Source organism: Muntiacus reevesi, chromosome 1 (assembly GCF_963930625.1).
Source record: "Muntiacus reevesi chromosome 1, mMunRee1.1, whole genome shotgun sequence".
Classification (NCBI taxonomy): Eukaryota; Metazoa; Chordata; class Mammalia; order Artiodactyla; family Cervidae; genus Muntiacus; species Muntiacus reevesi.
Window position 1 is genome coordinate 192,916,514 of NC_089249.1, and position 15,381 is coordinate 192,931,894.

The 15,381-nt window shown below is 39.9% G+C and overlaps 1 protein-coding gene and 1 pseudogene across 1 annotated transcript; both read right to left on the bottom strand.

Annotated features, from left to right (window-relative positions):
- Window positions 1–3,961: 3,961 nt before the first annotated feature.
- LOC136156407 (olfactory receptor 7E178-like) lies at window positions 3,962–11,155 on the bottom strand (annotated as a pseudogene).
- A 1,285-nt stretch (window positions 11,156–12,440) lies between these two features.
- On the bottom strand, window positions 12,441–13,460 carry LOC136156423 (olfactory receptor 7E24-like). Its single transcript, XM_065919099.1, has one exon. The coding sequence runs from the start codon at window positions 13,458–13,460 to the stop codon at window positions 12,441–12,443; it is 1,020 nt and encodes a 339-aa protein (XP_065775171.1).
- Between the last annotated feature and the right edge of the window lie 1,921 nt (window positions 13,461–15,381).

The window sequence follows — 15,381 nt, forward strand, 5'->3', positions numbered from 1 at the left end:
TTAGGTCATTATGCTAAGTGAAATAAGTCAGACAGTGAAAGACATGGAATATAAGATTTCCCTTCTCTGTGGAATGTAATATATTAAACTCATACAAGCAGAATGCATTTTCTGACATATTACCAATTGTGAACATTGCAGAAAATCATTCCATGAATATTGTAGAACACCTAGGATTACTATTCAAGTGTATACTTTCTCTTGCAATATTTATGGATTTAAAATGCCTTATATTAATTTGCTATGAGAATTTAACATGCTCTAATAAGAAACCAAGTGATAGAAATTTAACAGAACATAAACAGAAAATTAAACCACAGAACCACACACACACACACACACACACACACACACACACACACACACACAGTAGCATTATTTTGACTTCTTTCAAGATTCTTTGACTGTCACTCAGGTTAGCTTAAATGGATATGCAGATATAGTATTATAGTGATTTTAGTAACTTTTTGGGGGGTGATATCTCTTTCCCTAAACTAGTAAGAATGTATCTTTTTTCAAGTATACTCTTTCTTTTAATATCAAAGTCTCTCATCAGTAGAGTTGGTGATTTTCTTAAGTCGTAAAATGGAAAGTAACTAAAGTAGTTCTGCACAGCTTTCAGTCAGCCAAGATTACTACCACAAAAACAATATGTGACATCTCAATTTGTGATGGATACTTATCTTGCAAAATGCAATAGGAGCCCTGGGATGTAAATATTCTGACAGAGGCATGGTAATCAAGTGGGAAAGGAGGACATCAAGGTTGTATATTGTCACCCTGCTTGTTTAACTTATGTGCAGAGTACATAATGAGAAATGCCAGGCTGGATGAATCACAAGCTGAAATCAAGATTGCCAGGAGAAATATCAATAACCTCAGATATGCAGATGACACTACTCTTTTGGCAGAAAGCGAAGAGGAACTGAAGAGCCTCTTGATGAAAGTGAAAGAGGAAAGTGAAAAACCTGGCTTAAAGGTCAACATTCAGAAAATTAAGATCATGGCATCCGCTTCCATCACTTCATGGCAAATAGATGGGGAAACAATGGAAACAGTGACAGACTTTATTTTCCTGGACTCCAAAATCACTGCAGATGGTGACTGAAGTCATGAAATTAAAAGACACTTATTCCTTGGAAGAAAAGCTGTGACAAACCTAGACAGCATTTTAAAAAGCAGAGACATTACTTTGCCAATGAAGATCCATATAGTTAAAGTTATGCTTTTTCCAATAGTCATGTACAGATGTGAGAGTTGAACCATAAAGAAAGCTGAGCACTGAAGAATTGATACTTTCAAATTATGTTGTTGGAGATGGCTCTTGAGAGTACTTTGGAATGTTAGGAGATCAAACCAGTCCATCCTAAAGGAAATCAGTCCTGAATATTCATTGGAAGGACTGATGCTGAAATTGAAGCTCCAATACTTTGTCCACCTGATGCGAAGAACTGACTCATTGGAAAAATCCTGAGCCTGGGAAAGACTGAAGGCAGGAGGAATGGGGATGACAGAGGATGAGATGGTTGGATGGCATCACCAACTCGATGGACATGAGTTTGAGCAAGCTCCAGGAGTTGGAGATGGACAGGGAGGCCTGGCGTGCTGTGATTCATGGGGTCACAAAGAGTCAGACACGATTGAGTGACTGAACTGAACTGACTTGTCTTGCAGAACTCAATAGGAGACCTAAGATGTAATTATTGAGAGAGAACAGGAAGGCATGGTAATCAAGTGAAGTCCTAACCAGACTGTTTCTTCTACTCCCTTGAAAGAAGGAAATAGAAGAAGAGACTTATTATAAAGACTTGGGTGACTCAATGTACCTCAGGCACCATTGGAGTCACACAGCAATTGGAATATGATACCACCTATTCACCAAGGCTATGGTTTTTCCAGTGGTCATGTATGGATGTGAGAGTTGGACTGTGAAGAAAGCTGAGTGCTAAAAAATTGATGCTTTTGAACTGTGGTGTTGGAGAAGACTCTTGAGAGTCCCTTGGACTGCAAGAAGATCCAACCAGTCCATCCTAAAGGAGATCAGTCCTGGGTATTCATTGGAAGGACTGATGCCGAAGCTGAAACTCCAATACTTTGGCCACTTCATGCAAAGAGTACTCACTGGAAAAGACCCTGATGCTTGGAGGGATTGGGGGCAGGAGGAGAAGGGGACGACAGAGGATGAGATGGCTGGATGGCATCACCAACTTGATGGAGTTTGAGTAAACTCCAGGAGTTGGTGATGGACAGAGAGGCCTCACATGCTGCGATTCATGGGGTCGCAAAGAGTTGGACATGACTGAACGACTGAACTGAACTGAACTGAACTGAATTCTCCAGCTGCGTACCCAAAGCTAAGATATACCCTTGACTTCCACCTGTCTTTCCAATTGCAGGAAGATACATAACAGCAAACCTTTAACCCAGCGCTATAGCATCAGTCAAGAGTCAGTCAAGTAAACAAAAACCAATTAGTGTTTTTTCAAAAACTTTTTCATTGGAGTAGAGTTGATTTACAATGTTGTGCTAGTTTCAGGTGTACACTACAGTGAATTAGTTATACATATATCCATTCTTTTTCAGAATGTTTTCTATATAGTTCAATACAGTGTATTGAGTAGAGTTCCTTTTGCTATACAGTAGGTTATTAACAGCTATCTATTTGGATATAATTGTGTTTATATGTCAATTCCAACCTTCCAATTTATCCCTTACAACCCCTTTCTCACTGATATGCATAAATTTGTTTTCTACATCTGTAACACTATTTCTGTTTTGTAGATAAGTTCATTTGTACCCTTTTATAGATCCCACATATAAGTGATATCATATGATATTTATTTTTCTCTGATATACCTCATGCAGTATGACAATCTCTAGATCCATTCAGGTTGCTACAAATGGCATTATTTTATTATTATTTTATGGCTGAGTGGCAGTCAGCCAGGAATAATGCAGTTAATCATTTTAGTGAAAAACTTTAACACAGAGAGTTGGTTAAATAGTTATTGAAGGGCTGAAAGGTAAATAAAAAGAAAGAAATAAAAAGAAGTAACATAGCCATCATAAGTGAAGGAAGAAGCTACTCCACCAAGGGCTTGAGGGGTTTAAAGGGATCACCTGAGCATTTAGGGTAAAGAGATGTTTACAGATCATGTTGAAAGTATGTAAGATCAACACAAGATGCAATATAGAACAGTGATTCTGAGCATCCCACCCCAGAGCAAAGTTCATGCATATATGTAGATACACCATGTGAAGATTATTGGAAATAATGGGGGAAATGCATTGTTTGTTACTACAGCAGAGTCTTCATACCTTCCACGCTTTGACCTCTGATCTCTTCTGGATCTTCAGCATTTGTCCATGAGCAGTTAGAACCCAAAGTATAAAGGTCACTTTTGAAGGAAAATTCTGACTTGTATCAGTAGTGCTCAATCTTGGCCACACACTAGAACCACCTGAGTGCTTTAAAAAATGCTCATAATTAGGCCACAACCAAGTACAGTTAGAGGGTCTGGTGTTGAAACACAAGGTCAGTATTTTTAATCTTCCCAGATATTTTCGATAAAAGCTTAGGTTGAGAAGCAGTGACATACCTCCTCAATCATAACTGCATGTGCAGATTTAAAACATAGATACAGAATTTACTATAGAAACGATATAACAGCTGTGCAAAACTCATAAATTTTCAATATTTTGAAAGGAAAGTATTCATTCTTTGAGGATGTTTGTGCCACCAAAGATAAATTATAGAATCTCCATAGAAATAAAGAAATTCAGGTAAGAAGTGATTATGACACACAAAGAATCCTCGATCTCCCACCGTCATGTTAAACCAGAAACAGAAACAATATTCAGGTGGAAAGCAAAGAAAGACATGAAGGTCATAAGAGTTGCAAAACTGATGACATAAGAATGGTAGAATTTTAAATCTCCAGGTTTTGTTTTGCTACATTTTCTAGCTTACACTCAAATGGGTGGCCAGGTCCTAAGCTGAGATTGTTCTGCTGAGGAACCTCCACATGGCCTTTTTGATGTCTTTGTTCCTCAGACTATAGATGAAGGGGTTTAGCATGGGGGTGACCACAGTGTACACCATTGAGGCTGCTACATCCTTCCTTGGAGAAAGGGAGATGGCTGAGCTGAGGTACACCCCCAGGGCTGTTCCATAAAACAAGCAAACCACTGTCAGGTGAGAGCCACAGGTGGCAAAGGCCTTATACATCCCACTTGATGAGGGGACTTTCAGAATGGAGACAAGAATTTTATAGTAAGAGAAAAAGATTCCTGAGGTAGGGAGAAAACCAGAGATGGCAACGATAGTATAGCTGACTATATTATTCATGAAAGTATCAGAACAGCCAAGGTTGAGCAGCTGAGAAGGGTCACAGAAGAAACTAGAAATTTCTACATCCTTGAAGCAGGTAAGTTGTAACACAGTCACATTATGCATCTGGGAGTCCAAAAGGCTAACAAAAAAAGACAACAAAATGAAGATGCAACAGGTGCGTGGGTTCATGATGATTGTATAGTGCAGTGGGTGGCAGATGGCCACAAACCTGTCATAAGCCATCACAGACAGAAGCATACCATCCATACACCCAAAAAGGATAATAAGAGACATCTGTGTCAGGCAGCCTTCATAGGAGATGACTCTGCTGTGAGTTTGGATGTCCACAATCATCTTGGGGACGGTGGTGGAGATGAAACTGATGTCAGCCAAAGACAGGTTGGTGAGGAAGAAGTACATGGGGGTGTGGAGGTGGGGGTCAGAGGTGACGGCCAGAATGATGAGTAGATTCCCCAGCATGGTGACCAGGTACATGGACAGAAACAGGACACAGAGCAAAGGCTGCAGTTCTGGATCATCTGAGAGGCCCAGGAGGAAGAATTCTGAGACACTTGTTAGATTTCCAGTTCTCTGTAGCTTGGACACTCTGGAGAAAGAAAAGAGGACTGGAAACAAAGGAAATAAGTAAATGGGCATTGAGCACTGTGCCCATATTTTGGATTCAAGCAATTCATTTTAATATTATACATCCCAGTATCTTCAGCAATATTTCTCAGTGTGACAAATTCTACCTGCTTAGAAATGTTTTCTCCTTGGTTTCTATGTTATTCATCTCTGCCTATACACTCTTACTTTATAAAACTTCATAGAAAAGTGAAACGGAACAAGAACTTTAGAGTTAATTCATCCATGATCTCAGCTAAAAATAGCCAGCTTCTTTAGACATAATGTAAAAGGAGAAGTTCCCTTCTCCTCTAATAAAATATAAAATTTGATTTAAAGAAATTAAGACATACATAGTTATACAAATCTTAATTCAATCAAAAACAATTCCAGATATTTTCCTCATTTTCAATATTGACAAATCTATGAAATGAAGAACTAGGTCCTCTTGATTCTTAATTAAAAATGAATGTTCATAATGAGAACACATTTTATATGATATTCAGAGCTTTATCACTCTTTGTTTTCTGCCTTCCCTTCTTCATGAAATTAGTCATTACTCAAACATCAGAGTAGTCTTTTAAAAGTTTTTAGTATATTCTTCATATCTTTGACTTTAGTGGAATTCAAATTTTGATCAGTATGGTTTAATTAAATGCAGGGTCATAATTTATTGATGACTACAAGGTGGTACTACTGTACAGAACAATGTTAATGATTAAATGGTAATAAAATTTAAGAAACTCTCTTGAAATTTTGATTCATGATGATGTATGGCAAAAACCATCCCAATGCTGTAATCATCCTACAATTAAAATAAATTAATTTTTTTTAATAGGCATAATATTCTCCAGATCATTCCATGTTGGCACAAATGGCAGGATTTCCTTGTTTTTATGGCTGAGTAATATCCCATTATTTATATAAACACACAATATTTTTTACCTATTCAACAGTCAATAAATACGTTTTCACTATTTAAAATAATATGACAATGACAAGGGAATGCAAATATCTCTTAGAGGTTCTGATTTCAGTTCTTTGGCACCTACCCTGAAGTGGGTTGCTAGATCCTATGGTAGTTCTATTTCAATTAGTTGCAGCTTTTAATTTTTTTTAAGGAACGTCCATTCTGCTTTCTGTAGTGGCTGTATCATTATTCATTCCCACGAACCAAGTACAAGTGTTCCCATAACAGTGAGCAGGGAGCAGGGAGTCTCTGCCAGGCCTGACAGGGAAGTGACATGATGGTTTGGGGTGGCAGAGGCACTGCCCACACACCTTGCATCTGGAATCAGTCTGTCCAAAATGACTGACTTCAAACATGATTTTATCATTCTTTAATTCATGATCTGCTTGCTGTTGTTTAGTCCCAGAGTTGTGTCTGACTCTTTACGACACCAAGGACTGTAGCCCGCCAGGCTCCTCTTCCATGGGATTTCCCAGGCAAGAACACTGGTGTGGGTTGCCATTTCCTTCTGCAGGGGATCTTGATGACCCAGGGATAGAACTTGAGTCTCCTGCATTGGCAGGCAGATCCTTCACCACTTGAGCCACCAGGGAAGCCCCAAGAACTGACACATGTTACATAAAATGTTTCACTTCTTTCCTCTCATTAAAATAATAGTAATGTTATGTACATATAATTGGGGATAAATTATGCACATGTAATCAAGCAGGAAATACAAAATTTATACTTCAAAGCCCGACACTTAGGAGACCTTCAATAACAGGACAGGATGGTATGGTTCATGTCATCTTCGTCATGTGCATTCTCATCCTCATCACTGATCCCATAATGAACTGAAGTGCTAGAAGGAAGGGGGACAGAGGATGAGATGTTTGGATGGCATCATCAACTCAACGGACACAAGTTTGAGCAAACTCCGGGAGACGGTGAAGGACAGGGAAGTGGGAGAGTCATTTCCTAGGCAGGTTGATAAGAAGTCTAGGGGTCCCCAAGGACAGAGGGGTCTGGAATTCTCAAGGAGGAAGAAAGGACAAACTTTTTTGTCCCTCTACATTCCTTAGGATTATATAACAATAATCTACCCTGCTTGAGGACAGTCTCTGGAAAAAACCTGGCGAATCATATTATCTCAATATGTAAATTATGGGAGTAGGTCTAGTGAGGTCTTTACAACCTCCAGGCATTCTTTTGATTCACTGTAATAATTAATTGGAGAGTATATAACTCCATTGCTAACACTAGCAAGCGGGTACTCTTTCTGCCTGCTTCTGACGCCTGTGTCAGATCTCCTTTTTTTTTTCCTGACAAAGCAAGAGATTTTATTGGGAAGGGCACCCAGGTGGAGAGCAGGAGGGTAAGGGAACCCAGGAAAACTGCTCTGCCTCGTTGCTCGCAGTCTTGGGTTTTATGGTGATGGGATTAGTTTCTGGGTGGTCTTTGGCCAATCATTCTAATTCAGAGTCTTTCCTGGTGGCGCACGCATCGCTCAGCCAAGCTGGATGCTAGCAAGAGGGATTCTGGGAAGTGGACGGACAGGTAGTGTCTCCTCTCAAACTCTTCCGGCTGGTGGTGGCTTATTAGTTCTGTATTCCTTATAAGGATCTCCTCTGATGTCGTTGTCTTCTCATCCTGGTGTAGTGTAGTTTCTCCTGTTTGAGCATCATTTTAAGGTGAGATCAGGTCGGCTGTCTTCTCTATAGACCAATCCAGTGTAGGGGCCTTTGGAAGCAGGAATTAATCTAAGAGTTAATTTCCCTTCAGTTTCATTGTGCATGAGCTAGTAAAGAGTACCTGATAAAAAGTCCTTCCATCCAGGTTGGAGACATTCCCTTAAATTATGTCTTTTTCCAGTCCTGGTTGCAGGTCATAAGGCATTGGTCAGGGCACTCTGGCCAGTTGTCCACGTCAGGAGGAGACCAGGGACAAAAGGGTCCCAGTTGCAGCTGCTGGGTCTGGTCCATTGGCAGGCAAGCTGGCCCCTGAGTACCCCGAGTGGTCAGGATGTCAGTCTCAGTGAAGAAGAGTCCCCACCAGAGTCGCCATTTGTTGCAGGAAGGGGGACCCCTTCCAGGGCCCAAAACTGGGCTCTTATCTAACACTCAGAAATGAATTGTCCGAGGAGACACACGTGCTGACAAAGCAAGAGATTTTATTGGGAAGGGCACCCAGGTGGAGAGCAGGAGGGTAAGGGAACCCAGGAGAACTGCCCTCCTCTATCTCCTTTATACTTTAATAAAATTTTATTACACAAAAGCTCTGACCGATCAAGCCGCATCTCTGGCCCCAGATTGATTCTTCTCCTCCAGAGACCAAGAAGCCAGGCATCTTTTCGTGGGTCAGCAACAACCTTTCAGAAGCCTGGTGTGTTGCAGTCCATGGGGTTGGAAAGAGTCGGACATGACTGAGGGACTGAACCACAACTGAACAAGGGGAAAGTTTACAGAGGCGCATTTGCTTCTCTAGTGGGAGGGATGACAGCCAGAGCCAGGCCAGTGAGGGTGAAACCAGAACTCTGAATGAGAGTTTTCACATATGAACCAAAGCTAAGAATATGAACTTCAAAACGCTCTATTCCAAACCCATGTAGATTGCTCCCAACACCCCTTCACCATCCCTGTCTCCGTCAGCACTTACTGGGTTGGCTGTATCTCTGCTGGAGCATGACCAAGGAGCTCAGACTCACTGCCCCTGTCCTGCCTGGTGTGTGATGAAGTCTTAGGGTCCCCCCTCAGGATGGGCAGGAAGACAGACTCAGGCTGGACATTCTGATGCAAGTTCCTACAAAGGATGGAGACATAGGTGTGGATTCACAACATTAGAACAAGCAAAATAATGATCTCGGAGGCACAAGCCAATTATTTACAATGACCTTAGAGCTCAATGCCCAAAGCTCATCATTAGCCACTTGGTCCATGTTGTCCTCATCTCTGAGGACTTGTTAATATTAAAAGAACAGGAAAAGGAGAAGAGTGAATGTCCTGGGAAGGGTCTGGGTCCCTTTTCATCTCAGGAGGAAATTCCACATCCTCTTGCTTCTTACTTCCAAGTTGCAGGATCTTAACATAACATCAGACCTTTTTTCCTCAATTTACCACTCAATGTGTGATTTTGATATGTTGAAATCCATTGTGTCAATCATGAAATCTTTGCAGCATGAGGTCTAGACCAACGATGTGATACACTATCCATTTTCAGAGTTTTCCACTTTCCACAGGACTGGAAAAGGTCAGTTTTCATTCCAACTGCAAAGAAGGGCAATGCCAAAGATTGTCCACACCACTACACAGTTGTGCTCATTTCACACACTAGTAAGGTAATGCTCAAAATCCTTCAAGCAAAGCTTCAACAGTGCTTGGTTCAACAGTGAACCAAGAACTTCCAGATGAACAAGCTGGATTCAGAAAAGGCAGAGGAACCAGAGATCAAGTAGTCATAGAAAAAGTAAGGGAATTCCAGAAAACTGTCTACTTCTTCACTGAGTATGCTAGAGTCATTGACTGTGTGTATCACAACAAACTGTGGAAAATTCTTAGAGAGATGGGAATACCAGACCACCTTACCTTCCTCCTGAGAAATCTGTGTGCAGGTCAAGAAGTAACAGACCCAACATGGAACAAAGGACTGGTTCCAAATTGGGAAAGGAATATGTCAAAGCTATATATTATCACCCTGCTTTTTTAACTTATATGCAGAGTATACCATATGAAATGCCAGGCTGGATATCAAGATTGCAGGGAGGAGTATCAATAACCTCAGATATGCAGATGACACTGCCCTATGGCCAAAAGCAAAGAGGAACTAAAGAGTCTCTCAAGGAAAGTGAAAGAGGAGAGTGAAAAAGCTGGCTTAAACTCAACATTCAAAAAACAAAAATCATGGTTTCTGGTTCCATCACTTCATGGCAAATAGATTGGGGAAACAATGGAAACAGTGACAGACCTTATCTTCTTAGGCTCCAAAATCACTGCAGATGGTGGTTGCAGCCGTGAAATTAAAATATGCTTGCTCTTTGAAAGAAGAGCTGTGACAAACCTAGACAGCATGTTGAAAAGTAGAGACATAACTTTGCTGACAAAGGTCCATCTATTCAAAGCTACGGTTTTTCCAGTAATCATGTATGGATGTGAAAGTTGGACTATAAAGAAAGCTGAGCACCGAAGAATTGATTCTTTGGAACTGTGGAGTTGGAGAAGACTCTTGAGAGTCCCTTGGACAGCAAAGATATCAAATCAGCCAATGCTAAAAGAAATCAGTCCTGAATATTCATTGGAAGGACTAATGCTGAAGCTGAAGCTCCAATATTTTGGCCACCTGATGTGAAAAACTGACTCACTAAAAACAATCCTGAGGCTGGGAAAGATTGAAGGCAGGAGCAGAAGGAGATGACAGAGGATGAGATGGTTGGATGGCATCACCGACTCGATCAAAGTAAGTTTGAGCAAGCTCTGGGAGTTGATGATGGACAGGGAAGCCTGGCATGCTATAGTCCAAGGCATCACAAAGAGTCAGACACAACTGAGCAACTGAACTAAACTAAACTGAAACTAAGAGTTGGTTTAAAAGATATTGAAATGCTAACAGGCAAAAAATGACATAGCAGTAACAGTAACATTAGCAATAGCAGTAACATAGCATTCATGAGCAAAGAAAGATGTTACTCCACCAAGGGCTTGAGGAGTATAAAACGAACAGCTGAGCATTTAGGGCAAAGAGAATTTACTGACCACTACAGAATGTATGTAAGATAAAAAATAGAGCAATCATTTCAAGAGCCACACCCCAAAGCAATGTACATAAGTGTGAGTTTGGAGTAGAGACAATAGCTTTTTAAACAGCACATAGGCTATAGGACCAAACTATCTGGTGTAGAGAAGCTATATGTGAAGAATCATTATCAGCAATAATGAGGAAAACACCCTGCCTGTTGGGCTTCTCAGTAGTAAAGAAACTGCCTTCCAATTCAAGAGATATGGGTTCCATCCTTGGGTCAGGAATACCCCCTGGAGAAGGAAATGGCAACTCCAGTATTTTTGCCTGGAAAATATCATGGACAGAGGAGCCTGGCAGACTACAGTCCATGGGGTCGCTAAAGAGTCAGACGCAACTTACTGACCGAGTATGCACGCAGGCACATTGCCTGTTACTACAGCAGGCTCTTCATATTTTCCCTCATGAGCGCAGATCTCTTTAGGATCTGGGACATTTGTCCATGAGCAGTTAGGACACATGACATAAAGGTCACATTTGACTGAAAGATCTGACTTAGATCAGAAGTTCCAACCTTGGCCACATGCTAGAACCAGCCTCAGTGTGTTTAAAAATCCTCACGCTGGGACTTCCCTGGTGGTCCAGTGGATTAGATTCCACCTTTCAATGCAGGAGGCACGAGTCCCTGGTCTGGGACTTAAGACCCCACATGCTGCATGGTACGACCAAAAATAAAAACAAATAATTTTTTAAAATCTTCAGTTCAGGACACCGTAAGTCTAACATTGTGAAGGAATTATCCTCCTTTAAAATAAGTAAATAAATTTAAAAATAAATAAATAAGAATAAAATAATATACATGTTTCAATGCTATTCTCTCAGATCATCCCACCCTCGCCTTCTCCCACAGAGTCCAAAGTCTGTTCTATACATCTGTGTCTCTTTTTCTGTCCTGTATATAGGGTTATCGTTACCATCTTTTTAAATTCCATATATATGCATTAGTATACTGTATTGCTGTTTATCTTTCTGGCTTACTTCACTCTGTATAATGGGCTCCAGTTTCATCCATCTCATTAGAACTGATTCAAATGTATTTTTTAATGGCTGAATAATATTCCACTGTGTATATGTACCACAGTTTGGCAGTGAGACTCAGTTGTCAGTTTATTTTTTAGTTTATTTTATTGTAGTATAGTTGATTCACAATGTTGCAAAACAGTATTTTTAAGCCTCCCAGGTGATTTTGAGAAAAGCCATGGCTGAGAAGCAGTGACGTGTATCCTCACACACAGACTGCATGCATACGTGTGTGCTCAGTCACTTCAGTCATGTCCAACTCTCTGCAACCCCATGGACCATGGCCCACCAGGCTCCCCTGTCCATGGGATTTTACAGACAAGAGTACTGGAGTGGGTTGCCATTGCCTTCTCCACATAGACTGCATACACAGATTTAAAACATAGCAATCAGCTGGAAAGTAAACAACAGCTTCCCAAAAACTATACTAACTAAATGTGTAAAAATGGAGCTGTTCATCTTCCTAGTATGTAGGTCACAACAGTAAATGAGAGACTCCTCCTTAGATACAATAAGATTCAGTTATGTGGTATTTTTGACATCTACGGAATCCCAGAAGACCCTCCCAGCCCCATAAAAAACATATATGAAGAAGCAATATTCAGGTATAAAACAAGGAGAGGTAAGAAGGCCCTAAGGGCTACAAATGATGTCATGAGAGAGGTAGAATTTTCAGATCCAGGTGTTAATTTTGCTACATTTTCCAACCCACACTCCAAATGGAGGTTAGATTGTTTTGTTGAGGAATCTGCACAAGGCCCTTTTGATGTCTCGGTTCCTCAGGCTGTAGATGAAGGGGTTCAGCATGGGGGTGACCACAGTGTACATAACTGAGGCCAGTGCATCGTTCCTGGGAGATTGTGAGATGGCTGAGCTGAGGTACACACCAAGGCCTGTCCCATAATATAAGCAAACAACTGTCAGGTGAGAGCCACAGGTGGAGAAGGCTTTATACCTCCCACCTGATGACGGGACTCTAAGAATGGAGGAAAGAATTTTGTAATAAGAGAAAAAGATCCCTGAGAAAAGGACAAAAGCAAAAATGGCACCAGTCAAATACAGGATTATATTATTGGTGAAAGTGTCAGAACAGGCAAGCTTAAGGAGCAGAGAAGGGTCACAGAAGTAATTAGAAATTTGTACATCTTTGAAGCAGGTAAGTTGTAGCACAATCAAATTGTGTACCTGGGAGTCCATAAGGCTACCAAAAAAAGACACCAAAACTAAACAGAAGCAGAGGTGTGGGTTCATAATGACCAGGTAGTGCAGTGGGTGACAGATGGCCACAAATCTGTCATAGGACATCATAGACAGCAGCATTCCATCCAAACATCCAAAAAGGATAAAAGAAGACATCTGTGTCAGGCAGCCTTCATAGGAAATGACTCTGCTGTGAGTTTGTATGTTCACAATCATCTTGGGGACTGTGGTAGAGACGAAACCAATGTCAGCCAAGGACAGGTTGGAGAGGAAGAAGTACATGGGGGTGTGGAGGTTGGGGTCAGAGATGATGGCCAGGATGATGAGCAGGTTTCCCAGCACGGTGACCAGGTATGTGGACAGAAACAGAACACAGAGCAAAGGTTGCAGTTCTGGATCATCTGAGAGGCCGAGGAGGAAGAATTCTGAGACACTTGTTAGATTCTGTGTTAGATTTTGTGGTTGTATGTACCTTGGACACCTTTGAAAAAGAAACAACATTTGGAAGAAAGAAAACAAGTAAATGACATGCAGTACTGTGCCCATATTTTGGATTCAAGCAATTCATTTCTAAGATCATATACCCCAGTTCCTTCAGCAATATTTCTCAGTGTGACAAATGCTATCTGCTTAGAATTCTTTATTCATTGGTTTCTATGTTTTTCACATCTGTCTATGCACTCTTAGTTTATAAAATTTCACTGAAAAGTGAAAGGCATAAGAAGGTTAGAGGTAATATATCCATGATCTCGGTTATATACAGCCTACTTCTTTAGAGATGATGTAGAATAAGAGATTCCCTTCCCCGTTTAAGAAAATATATAATAATTCAAATATAAAAAATTTAAGTTATTTATATAAATCTTATTTTTTCAAATACAATTCTAGATATTTCTCTCACTTTTCTATTTACAAATCTCTATGAAATTCAAAACTATGTCACCTGGATTCTAAATCAAAGATGAATGTTCATAATCGGAAACATTTTGTTTGATCTTCAGAGTTTTATTCATCCTTTGTTTTTCTGTCTTCCTTCCTTTATGAAATAGAGATTACTCAAATATCAGAGCTGTCTTTTAGAAGTCATATAGTATATATTCCATATCTTTGACTTTGGTGGGCTTCAAATTTTAATCAACTTTGTTTAATTAAGAGCACGAGATCTACTGTGTTGATGACTACAAAGATAGTGTTCATTGAACAGTATTGTCAGTGATTAAATGGTAATGAAATTTAAGCAACCCTCTTGAAATTTTTTATCTTATACAGGATTATTTGTTTCAAACCATCTCAGTAAAATGTCTGAAGTATGAGACTACTTTACATCCTTGGACTCTGTTCTGTACTGACAGGGTAATACTACTTCATTGTTTTTCTTTTTTTCAGTTTATTGAAGTGATTGTCAATTTATTGTCAGTGATTGACAAAATGGCATATATTTGGGTTCTGCGAGATGAAACTTCTTAAATATATACAAAAGGGCTATTTAAATACATATACACACGGGGAATTATTACCACAGTCAAGTTAATTACATATCCATCACCTCAAATAGTTTCTTTGTGTGTGTGTGTCTGTGTGTGTGTGTGTGTGTGTATGTGTATTAACAGGTAAGCCAAACTCTCTTAGCAAATCTCAACAACACAGTGCAGAATTATTAGCTATAATCACTAGGCTTTACATTAGATCCACAGAACTTACTCATTTTATAACTGAAAGTTTGTACCCTTTGACCAACATCTCCTCACTTTCTCCACCACCAATCCTCACAACTACAGTTTAAACTATGGTTCTAGCAGTTTGATATTCTCCGCTTCCACACATAAGTGAGATCATACAGTATTTGACTGTCTATGTCTAGTGTATATATTTTAATAAGCATAATATTCTTCAGGTCCATCCATGTTGCCACAAATGGGAAAATTTCCTTGTTTTATGGCTGAATAATAGCCCATCATTTATATATACATAGCACATTTTCTTTATTTATTCATCTGTCAACAGACACGTATCCATATTTCCCTATTTAAAATAATATCACAAGGACAAGGGAACGCATATACCTCTTAAAGGTTTTGAGTTCATTTTGTTAGCATGTACTCTGAAGTGCAGTTACTGGATCCTATGGTAGTTCTATTTCAGTTCATTGCAGTTTTTTCTTTTTTAGGGAACCTCCATTCTGTTTTTTCTAGCATCATAAGTATTCATTCCCACCAACCAAGTACAAAGATTCACTTACCTCCACATCCTCACCAACATTTATTGCTTTTTTTATATAATAGCCATCCTAACAGATATAAGATGATATTTAATTTACATTTGGACCTGCCTGTCTTCATATTAACTGATGTTCAGTGCCTTTTACCTGGTGATCTTGTTCTCCTGATCATAAACTCTCTTATTTATAGTTGAGTTTCAGGGGAGGTTTCACAGTCAGGTCAGAACTCAACCTTCTTATCACGACGTA